Source organism: Eufriesea mexicana, unplaced genomic scaffold (genome assembly GCF_001483705.2).
Source record: "Eufriesea mexicana isolate 0111107269 unplaced genomic scaffold, ASM148370v2 scaffold3966, whole genome shotgun sequence".
In the NCBI taxonomy this organism is placed as follows: Eukaryota; Metazoa; Arthropoda; class Insecta; order Hymenoptera; family Apidae; genus Eufriesea; species Eufriesea mexicana.
The window spans coordinates 1-11,106 of NW_016911967.1; the positions used below are offsets into that span (position 1 = coordinate 1).

The 11,106-nt window shown below is 24.5% G+C and overlaps 3 protein-coding genes across 3 annotated transcripts; 2 read left to right on the forward strand and 1 right to left on the reverse strand.

Moving 5' to 3' along the window:
- The first annotated feature begins 1,339 nt into the window (after window positions 1–1,339).
- On the forward strand, window positions 1,340–2,577 carry mRpL13 (mitochondrial ribosomal protein L13). The gene is made up of 4 exons (XM_017905562.1): window positions 1,340–1,455; window positions 1,789–1,912; window positions 2,102–2,256; window positions 2,344–2,577. The coding sequence occupies exons 1-4, from the start codon at window positions 1,432–1,434 to the stop codon at window positions 2,575–2,577; spliced, it is 537 nt and encodes a 178-aa protein (XP_017761051.1). The 5' UTR covers window positions 1,340–1,431.
- A 176-nt stretch (window positions 2,578–2,753) lies between these two features.
- On the reverse strand, window positions 2,754–3,602 carry mRpL52 (mitochondrial ribosomal protein L52). The gene is made up of 4 exons (XM_017905571.1): window positions 3,501–3,602; window positions 3,181–3,250; window positions 2,972–3,104; window positions 2,754–2,897 (listed from the first exon to the last, which is right to left on the reverse strand). The coding sequence occupies exons 1-4, from the start codon at window positions 3,547–3,549 to the stop codon at window positions 2,754–2,756; spliced, it is 396 nt and encodes a 131-aa protein (XP_017761060.1). The 5' UTR covers window positions 3,550–3,602.
- Window positions 3,603–4,330: 728 nt separating this feature from the next.
- Window positions 4,331–6,381, forward strand: LOC108551416 (ankyrin repeat domain-containing protein 54). Its single transcript, XM_017905569.1, has 3 exons — window positions 4,331–4,693; window positions 5,205–5,415; window positions 5,738–6,381. Exons 1-3 carry the CDS (start codon window positions 4,405–4,407, stop codon window positions 6,168–6,170), a joined length of 933 nt encoding a protein of 310 aa, XP_017761058.1. The 5' UTR covers window positions 4,331–4,404; the 3' UTR covers window positions 6,171–6,381.
- The last annotated feature ends 4,725 nt before the right edge of the window (window positions 6,382–11,106 follow it).

Consider the following 11,106-nt stretch of genomic DNA (forward strand, 5'->3'; position numbering starts at 1 on the left):
GTTTGTAATTTTTTCTCATTTCCCATGCACTCTCCTGTTCACTTGGAGAAAAATTAACAAATTACTTAATTTCTGTGTTTAATTTATTAAATTTTATAATTGCGTTGTAAAGGCGTACTTTTCCATATTTGTTGTCTGCCAGGTAAAGAAACGAATGCTGATTGTCTAATTAAAACCGCTGTTTCGGCTGAATTTATTAAAGAATGTAGAAAACTTTATGATTTTATTTATTAAAATAAATTTAAATATATTAGGTGCACATAACCAGAGTTAGTAAACTATTTGAGAAACTATTCCAAAATCATTGATGGCGCTGATCGCAGGCGGTAAAATTTTTATTCGAACTGGCTACCAGATATCAATTCGACAATAGAAAATTATTAAATTGCAAGTTTCTGTAATTAATTCATGAAAATTTATAGCTGCACAGCAAAGTTGGAATTATAGGCAACATTCTTATAGGATGTTTAATTTAATAATTAATACTTACATGAGTGATAGGTTTTGTATTTCCTGTAGTAAATAAGATTGCTATAGAAAAGTATTTTTCTTGCATAATATTCTTATTATTTTGTAATAATTGTACACTAGCTTCAGAAAGCGTAAAAATAAATTATTTTATTAAGAAATTTTATTTACAATTTTTTCATAGACGAAAAATGAACACTATTAGAAATAGATTAAAAAACTACCAACTATGGGACGAGAATCGAACCACGGTCCATTACCACAGGAATATTCATCTATCGCTTTTAGGCCACGACTGTACTTGTAAAATGATGGAAATAAATCTATAATTAGGAAAGTAATGAAACTTTAATCGTAAATATCTCAAATACTATTGAGTAGTTGCCGCTATAATGATATATTTTCTTAAACTGCATGACGATATCTACAAACCTGCAGAGTATCAAAGGTATCAACTAAATCGGTGACCCGAAGGACTTGCACTTTCCTTGTAAATTTAATTTAGACTCGCCTGTTTCTTTAACAAACGTACATGATAATATTCAATATTTCATACCGAGAAATGGTTCAAAATTATGTTACAATATTTCTCAAAATGTATGTTATTATTATATTATTATTACTAATTAACTTTCCTCTAAATACATTTTTAGAACTTTTATAATTTGATTTTGAAATATTAAAAAGTTATATTTATTCAACTAATGGCTAACAATAAAAATATTGTGTATATTATTAAATATATAAAAAGCTTATAAAGTTAACAATTACCAATTTTTAACGGGTGTAGTCTTGTCAGACACTACTTCCATGCAATGTGACCAACATTAAGAAAAATTTCATTGAAAGATCCTATTCTAGATATGAGAACTTAACCTTAAGAGTATAGTAAAGTGCTTAACAGAAATTAAGTATATATGTTACTTTTCATATATTACGATTAAATTTTGTACATACATTACCATGTCTCTTCTTCGTCAAGCAGAAGTTTGTATTTTTTAATAATTTTATAGTTCACATCTTTTTATCATTACATCGTTAATTCTACTATTATTTTTTGTTTTATTTATTTTATATATTTATAAATAGTTTATTTACAGAATAAATAATTTGAATAATTTCATTGTTCGTACTTTCATAAAACATTTAGTTTAGTAAATTACAATATATCTTTTTAAAAATTGTTGTTAATTTGATTTAGGATATTTTTATATTATATTTTTAAATTATGTTAATTAAATTTTCGTAATAAATTAATTTGACACCTGTTATTTTTGTTTTTGTTTATACATGTAATTGTTAAGATCTATTTATTTATAGCATTGGGGTACTTTTACAACTGTTTGGCATCTTTTTGATGCAACTTGGCAAGATCCATATAAAAGTGCTCTTTTGATAAAACAGTATCTTATGGGAACATATAAACCAATATATCATCCATTAAGTAAGTAAAAATAAATATACACATTATATAATGTATATGTATTAAATACATTATTATAATATTGGTTACAAATATATTAAATATATTATTATAATACTTGTTATAAATCAACATAAATAATATCCTGAAACAGAATTTAACATTACATGATATTCTACCTATTAACATTTCCACTTAATTGTTATACAGGTAAGTGTGGTGATCACGTAATAGTCATAAACAGCAAAGATATTGCATTGCGTGGGGATGAATGGCAAAAACGAGTATACTTTCATCATACTGGATATAGTGGTGGTGCTTCTTGGACACTTGCATGGGAATTACATAGTAAAAATCCTACTTTGGTAATTATCAATTTCAAGTATAGTACTAATATATTTTAATATTAATATACAATTATTATTTTACATATTTTATTTATTTATATACAGATTGTTAAGAAAGCAGTTTATAGATCAATGGTTGGAAATCTACAAAGGCGATATCTTATGGAAAAGTTACACATTTTTCCTGATGCAAATGTTCCCAAAGAAATGTTAGAAAATGTTAGTAATCAAATTAAACAATTACGTCCTGTTCCAACCAGATTGTGTGATATTCCAGAAGAGGAAAGAAATAAAATACCACGACTTATAAAATTACCAATGGATTACCAAGTCAACTAAACTTATATTTGTAGATTTTAAATATATTATTGTATTATTAAAAAAGAAATTTGTTTGCTTCATCATTCTAATAAATAGTTAAGTAATAGTAATAAAATAATATTAATATATTTGATATAAGTGAGAAATATCCTTTTATTTTTATATGTATTTACAAATTATTACATTCAAAAATATTAATTACTAGTGATTAATTCTTGTCCTTTAGGTTTTAATACATTTTCTAAAAGTTTTTGTTGTTCTTCTTTTTCTGTCATTTTTAATTTAGCGTGCCTTTCAACTGCATAATCAACTTCTTTAACTAGTTGAAGAATTCTTTTCTGTAAATCAAACATATCATTAATTCGGGTATTATACTTCAAATATTTTTAAAACATCTTATTTAGAAAAATACCACATAATTTTGATGCTTTTGTATACGATATAATTGTCTTGAACCATATGCAGTAGGTCTGTTATCTTTAAAAGAATAATCAGGTAAAGTAACCAATGGTCCATGTTTATTTGGATTTGCTATTAATCCTTTTCTGTAAATGTTAAATTAGTTGATATTTTTATTTCAATCTATACTATGAATTTATATTTCATAAAATTTTTTCTTACATCTCTCTCCGTCTCTGATCTAAATATACAGTAAAACATGTGTGAAATTTATTGATATGAATAACTACATCTAAAAAGTATAAAAATATGATTAATATTTTGAAACCATTTTTATTAATGTATAAGTACTTTAATAGCATAATAATATTTCCAACAGAATACGCGTAGTCTTTATGTAACATTTCATATCTTTATTCACTTTTCTCATATATAAATAACTTTTGCATTAAGCACAAAAAAGTAATTTTTTATGGTGACACTGTGAATTAATAATTATAGACAATTACTCGTAAAATTTGAAACACTATTTGGATACTAACTTGTAGATTGTCCTAAGCGAAATATTGTATTAGTCGTAAATGACAACATTTTATTTCAATTAAATTTCTAGAAAACGCTTCTGATATTTTGTGAAAGTAGGTATAAATACATATCAACCATAGAATACATACTAATAGGACAGATTAGAAGCAAATACATCACGCGTAATATTTATATTTTGATATTATGTGAATTAACGAGATAAATTAATAACAACTTTTGTATAAATGTAGCTACTTTCTTTATTATTACATTTAATTTATATTTCATTCCTAATTCTGGAAAAATTTAAGAATTATTTCTTAAATAAATTTCAAATACATAAATATTTCTTTTATTATGTACATATCGAAAATTTTTCACGAATGCGGAAAATCTTTAATATAATTAAAAATAAAATGTATAAACTACTGTTATAAAATAGGAATATATTTTTGTTTTCAAATCATGTCAAGAAAAAATTACTATTCCTCCTTAAAAAATTGTTTCTCTGAAATTTTACATTAATAAGATTATTTTTTTCGATTTATTTAAAACAGATATATTTGTAGTTATAAATTACTATTGTTATTTAAACAAATTTTATTGTAATCGAATACATTAATTTAAGTGATATTTTCAAATTTTTTTACATAGAAGTATTATATTTGTATTTGGAAAACAAACGGTTTAACGGTGGTTTATATTTTTGCTAAATATTTTATCTTATGATAGATTTATATTATCTCACGATTAGGAAAATTTGTAAAGGTGGCAATGAAGAGCTGGTTCTATTCATTGGCAAACTTCATAACTGTTATTATTTTTGTGCAGGCAGTCATGGTATGTATGTAAGCAGTATAATTTGTGTTTGCAAGGAGAAGCGTTTTGTGTCTAAAACGTTGTCGAACATTTCAATGTAAAATGACATCCGTGGACTCAGGAATTGAAACAAGTAACAACTCAGATGATAGTTCCATTGCTCAAAACGAAGATGTAGCAATAGAAGAAATGAATAATGTCAGTTCTTCTACTGCAGTAATAGTCAATAATCAGAATGAAATACAAGAAACGGGTGTCCACACTACATTTGATTCAGACTCATCTGTTTCTTTAACAAACGTACATAGTGACATTCAATATTCTATACCGACAAGTAGTTCAAGATCATGTTCCAATATATCTCCAAATGTACGTATTATTTTATTTTTATGTAAAATGTTATTTTTCTATACCTTTAGATTTTAATGATTAATTTCGATTATTTCTAATTAACTCATTTCAATCGATTTAATACTGTTGTGTAAAATATTTTTTTATCTAAAAAAGATTACATTAATTATAACAGCTGATTGATATAATAACAGTTGATTCTTATTATTAAATAAATATTATGAACAATTTTTGAAGTAATTATACTGTACTGTTCAAAATATATCAGTAAAGATAATTTGTTGCAGATTTTAGAGATTAAGATTAAAAATTCTTTTGGAACATCAACAAGAAGAAAATTATTAGGTTGTAAGTTATGTTCATTAATCTTTTTAAATTATATTATATTTTATTATATTTAATTATGTTTAAAGAAAGTTAATTTGTGTAGAATTATATGAAATAATGTTTGTAATTGTATAGTTATTGTTCAAGTATTATTTAAAATCATTGAATTTTATATTTTGGCAAGGTATAATGCCATTTAATAATATTTTCTTTACATTTTTTAGACTATGTTTTGTGTAGAAAAATAAAATTTATCAATGCAACACGTAGAAATCGTCATTTTGATCCTATACGTACTTGTGTCAGTGAGCATAGAATGAGAATTGCAGCAGCAACAAATAACACTATTGCTATGAGACGTCTTTTAAATTCTGGTGTATCACCTAATACTTGTGACATACAAGGAAGAACTCCTCTTCATCTTGCCTCTTGCAGGTAAATTTAACTAACATATTCAAAATTAATTTATTAGTTTCTACAACAATTTTATTTGTAGAACATAATATAAGAGTTGTTAATTATTTTGTATGTTGTATTACTTATATAGTGTATAAATGTTAACATAAATTGTATTTTAAGAACTATAATTTAGTTAACTAACAATATCAAATTAGTTAATTATTAAATATATTGTAATCTATTACTAAATATTATTAAATTTATTAAATATCATAAAATATTTTAATTTTTAAATGCAGTATTTATTGCTATTTATTGAATATAATATCAGTGTGATATAATATACATTTTTTTACAGAGGTTATACAGAAATGGTTCGTTTATTATTGGAACATGGTGCAGATCCTAATCTTCGTGATTCTGTAGGTAATACACCATTACATTTAGCAGCTGTGACAAGTAAAATATCTGTGGTTACACTTCTTTTAAATGCGGGAACAGATCCTTTATGCTTAGGTCAATATGGTTATAATCCATTACATTTAGCACAGACAAAATTAAAATTATTACGAAACTATAGAGGAGAAGACATGTTGAAAATCAAAGAAGAAGTTCAAAACATAGTTAATATGTTGTTTGCATATTTGCAAAAACTTAAAGATACCCATTCGAAGATGGAAACTTTAAACACTTTGTGTTCGCGTTTATCTTTATCAAATACCCCTGCTCAAGTTCAGGATGATGTAAAGGATTTGTTGGCTAATTTAGATGCTTTATCTATAACACAGTAATCATTTATTTGCTTTAACAGACTATTAATTGGATATGGTGTGAACTGAAGGAGAGATCTACACCATATGTTAAATTTACAGTTATGCCATAACAAGTTCAATTCTCTTTTTTTTAATTACTTAATTCATGGTAAAAGTCTCTTTTTTAATTTATGTAAGTGTGCAAGATAATAATAAAGTTTTGATGTACAGTGTTACAACTATAATTCAAACAGTCCGAATGTTAAATTTATGGAGTGAAGTATCGCGAATTAAGAACTATTATATAGGACCATTTATCGTCATTTATTCACGGTATTTTTACGTCCTTCGTTATTTTAATTTTGACTTGAATAACTAAAAGAAATATTTCTTTTTACTTGTAGTCAAATTATATTTGTTTGTTATTATGGCTTAACACTGTGTAGTCAAGATGATACAATAGAAAATTTCTCATTAAAAAAAAACATTTAACAAATTGTAGCTTTATGAGTTAAAAAACAGCTCAATTTTAAGATAAGTCATAAATATTTTGTGAAACACATTTTAAAAATTCCACTTTGGTTTTTAACTGTTATTTTTCCAAGTTTTTTAGTGAACGTTATTTTGATTTAGTTGTTTCTATAAAAGTTAATGTGAATCCTATGTAGTACAAAAATCAGATTGTAATATATTACAATGTCATTAAATCAAATATGTTTATTTACAAATTATAAGAAATATGGATCATTATGAATTTTAGTTAATTATTCTATTAGTACATTAGCATGAGAATTAAGTACCCTCTTTACTTCTTCATTCAACTAACACCAATGTATAGTGTTATTCATTTAAATAATAAGGGTTAAGCAACTATAAACAATAATTTTTGAAATATAATGCATGTTCACAAATGATGTAAATCGTATGGTAGTAAGAAAATGATATTTATGTTAAATTTTTACTGCATTTTTTTTTACGTTACTTTTATTAATTTCATAAAGCTGCAAATAGAGTGTAAAAATAAAAGTCATCATTTTATTACAGATATTTATGAAATAGAATCACAATAAATTTATTTTTCTAAACATTGAAAATTTTGAAATAAGAAATTTTATTTTAATTTCTATTTAATTTTATAAAACAAATTTATACATGCACTATTTTACGTTTATTGTAAAGTTTTTTATTTGTTACTATTTTTTTATATTCATTTCTTACACTACTGAATTTTTCAATAATATTAAGACTTTTATCCTTTTTTTAAATTTCCAAATAATACAAAGTAATAAAGATTTAAAGGTAGACTGTAAAGTGTAATATATACCTTACATTTCCGTCTCGAAATTAAATTGTTTTGGAAAATTTAATATTTTTCAAATTTTAGATCAATATTTCTAATTGACCAACAAAATACATTTTTTAATGTCATTTATAAGAAAAACTCCGATTGTAAAGAATCATAGACTAGCATATCTTTTAAAAATATTTTATGATTTATACATATATAAAATATTGTATATGTTATTTTATGCGTGGATCATATTTTAAAATAATTTAAAATAATTTATGAGTTTTAACTGTATTAGCTTTGTTGAATATTATTATTATCACATCATTATATCTACTTCATTATAATTACATTTCACTCTTTTTGCAGCCTCAATAGTAATTATTAATACTATATAAACGTGAGAACCGGAAAACAAATTATATGGAATTCAAACTTTTTGCATTTACCTTGCAAATATATCTTTTATATTAATATTGTTAATTAGAAATGAATGAAATTTTTAATGGTCAACATTGAACATAATTAAATTACAAAGTATTCATCTAAATAATGTTGAATAAAATTTAATCAAATCAAATTTTGCTTGGGTGGTATTCTACTTTTTATTCTTATACGATATTAAGAAGAATAATAGAAATTGATGTAGTTTTGAAATTTAATATAAAATGAGTAAACTCTATCAGGCATATGGTACAGAGTAATGATTAGATTAGTATCACTTTTTAAGTGTATTTTTAAAATTTAAACTTTAGACACATCACTACATCAGTTTTGCTATAATAGAAGTACAGTTTATGATCGCGATACTTCTTTAAGTATAGGAATGACAATCGTGAAAGATCATGTTTATACTGTCTATCTATATGTTTATATAATGTGTAAACAATTTATGTAACTACTTTATATATGAACTGTAAATAGGTAATTTTCCTGTTAGCAGTATCTATAACAAATCTTTAAATAAAAAAACATCTTATTTCATAAGAACTTATGCTCATGTAACTTTCCTTATATATCTACTACTTTAAGCAGGTATGTTAAAGAGAATTTTTATTTTTTTTTATAGTGTGATATTCAGTTTTTTCTTTTCTTTTTGTTTATGTAGTGATTGTATTCAAATATGATGGTGAATAGCACTAAAAAAAAGTTGTCGTTATATAAGATTAAAAGAGACTTGTTTTATTTGGTAGAAATTAAAGTAATTCTGTGACTTTCCTTATATAAATGTTAATATAAATAAATAAACTTAAAATATATTTTGTATTTGTAATCTTGTCACCCTGTTGATATCCTTCTATGTATTTATTATTGTTACATTTATATTGTCTGAAAGGTGAGCTTTTCATTTATAAGTATTATGCAAAACAAATGATTTTATATAAAAAGTTTAAATAACTTGTGATTAATCATTGTCCTATTATTATAAAATTTAAAATATATCTGAATATGAAATTTTTTGGCTTGCAACTTTTATAATACTCACAAAATTATAAAGATAACTCACTGTAATTCATTTATATTAGTATACTCCAATATCTTATTCGCTTCTAATTATAAATATACAATTTCCAGACACGGAAATAACATTTATAAAATGGTTTTAATTGTCACGAGATGATAATGATTTTACGTAAAGAAATTTATTACCACCTATATTCTCTATCATACTACTATATAACTTTCATTATTCTCAAAAACATTAACGATCGTTCCACAGAAAAATTGCGGGATAACAAAAATTAATATTACACATATGTATTGATTTTATCGATAATAAATAATATTTTCTCATTTTGAGCGGTAATATAGTATTTCTTTAACACTATACGAAAATTTAGCGCTTTCTTTTACAATGACACCCTTATTCGTCTTATTAATGACAAGATAATACATAAAGGCAAATTAACATGAATGAAAATTATAATGGGGCCATAGAAATTTAGCAAAATTTCATATAGGTATGTAATTAGAAATTTTTGGACAAACATCGATCAAAAGCGCCATTTAAAATCTTATATTTCGGTTGTATAAATCCTTACTAGTCACATTTTTACAAAACGTTAATAATTATAATTATTATTAAAATTTTGATTATCAATTTTTCGAAATTAATTTTTCAATATTTACAACAGTTTTTAAGCCTTTAAATATTGGTACCTATTTTCGAAACTAATTAGATATCTCATTTGTAACAATATTCATTAATTTTTACTAGAATGAGAAGTTTATTATACATTTTTATATCGTAGGAAATTAGTTTCAAATAACGGGAAATTTGTTTATTGGTTAAAATATATCTTTTGTTATATATATCCTAGAAGTGGTTTCTGATAAGGTTAAAGGACATTCAAAAGCGTTATGTGACTAGAAAAGATTAAATAGAACTGTTTATAGTAAAAATAAAGGTGTTTGTAATTATAAATGATAATTTTTTAGTACAAGCGTGCCATTGAATTATTTTTATAAAATTAGTTAGTACTAGTTTCTATTATTGCTTTAAATTAAAATATATGGTATAAACCCGTATACAGATTGATTTTATATTTCCTATACATAATTTATTTACGTAGTAGTAAATTTTATTTGTTTTTTATGCTAAAAAGAGAAATTGATAGTCTTAAGAAAATAAATGGGATTATTCTAATATAATTCTTTATTATCACTTTTTTTTGTCATTTTTCTGAATCAAATTATTGTATTTCTCTAATTTGTAAAGATAGGTTAATTTATAAACACATCGGTAGTGTATAGTATAACAATAATTAAAACAATAAATGTATATGATCGGTTTCTTTGCTTCTTGATAAATTTAATCCCTTGAACTATATACGAATGTACATGGCGATCCTTGGTATATATAACACAGGTACGAACGAAGGATTTGGCACGGAACTAAAGACAGAATAATAGCAACCTCAAAAGAATAGAAAAAGAGAAAAACATCATCTCGAGCAATTCTACTTAGTCCTTAATTTCTTCGACTACAATATTATATGAGACTCGGGGTAAGGAGATCGAGTCAAACACAAGTATCACTAGTAAGTGCTGTGGTTTGTAGATAGGGCCTAATGTAAACATAATAGGTCAGGCTTGTGGTTAATATTCGCCGATGTCTTTGTCTCAGTTACGTGTTATTCTTGGCCGCGTTCGCACGAAATAGCTCGACGTGTAACTGACCTTGCTGGTGACTATGGCACGCGCCATCGGAACTTAAATGGTAAGTCAAGGATTTAATTATCTTTACATATCTCTTGGCACAAATTTACAACACCATAACTATAAAACAATACAATTTATACAAATTATAATCGCAATATGCATTAAATTTTTTATATTGCTCTTTTAAAAATGTCTTTAGCAACTAGAAAAACGTTGACAAATTCATTTACAATAAGTAAACCTTTTCATTTCGATATTAAAGCGCGACTATAATAATTTGCAAGATAAATACACGATTTTCTTTATTATTCTAATATCGTTTCGAAGTTTCAACTTTAATACACAATATCAAATGTTTCCCTGGCGTTCCCCCGACGTTTTCTTTTCTTTTTTTTTATCTTAACAATCGCGCGCTTATGAATCAGATATGACATTCTACGCGTTTTGCATATTTTCCGTTAATTAACATGATATGTTCTTACATCGGAGAAATAGTGGCTAATAGTATTTCGAAAAAATACTGAG

Excerpts from the sequence above, each read along its gene's own strand:
- mRpL52 (XM_017905571.1), bottom strand. The coding sequence starts at position 3,549 with ATGTTGTCATTTACGACTAATACAATATTTCGCTTAGGACAATCTACA. Across the intron at positions 3,251-3,500 it reads TCGCTTAGGACAATCTACAA|ATGTAGTTATTCATATCAAT; the intron begins GTTAGTATCCAA and ends TATACTTTTTAG. Across the intron at positions 2,898-2,971 it reads AAAAGCATCAAAATTATGTG|AAAAGAATTCTTCAACTAGT; the intron begins GTATTTTTCTAA and ends TTTGATTTACAG.
- mRpL13 (XM_017905562.1), top strand. The coding sequence starts at position 1,432 with ATGTCTCTTCTTCGTCAAGCAGAA. Across the intron at positions 1,456-1,788 it reads CTCTTCTTCGTCAAGCAGAA|CATTGGGGTACTTTTACAAC; the intron begins GTTTGTATTTTT and ends ATTTATTTATAG. Across the intron at positions 1,913-2,101 it reads ACCAATATATCATCCATTAA|GTAAGTGTGGTGATCACGTA; the intron begins GTAAGTAAAAAT and ends ATTGTTATACAG.
- LOC108551416 (XM_017905569.1), top strand. The coding sequence starts at position 4,405 with ATGACATCCGTGGACTCAGGAATTGAAACAAGTAACAACTCAGATGAT. Across the intron at positions 4,694-5,204 it reads ACGTATTATTTTATTTTTAT|ACTATGTTTTGTGTAGAAAA; the intron begins GTAAAATGTTAT and ends TACATTTTTTAG. Across the intron at positions 5,416-5,737 it reads CTTCATCTTGCCTCTTGCAG|AGGTTATACAGAAATGGTTC; the intron begins GTAAATTTAACT and ends ATTTTTTTACAG.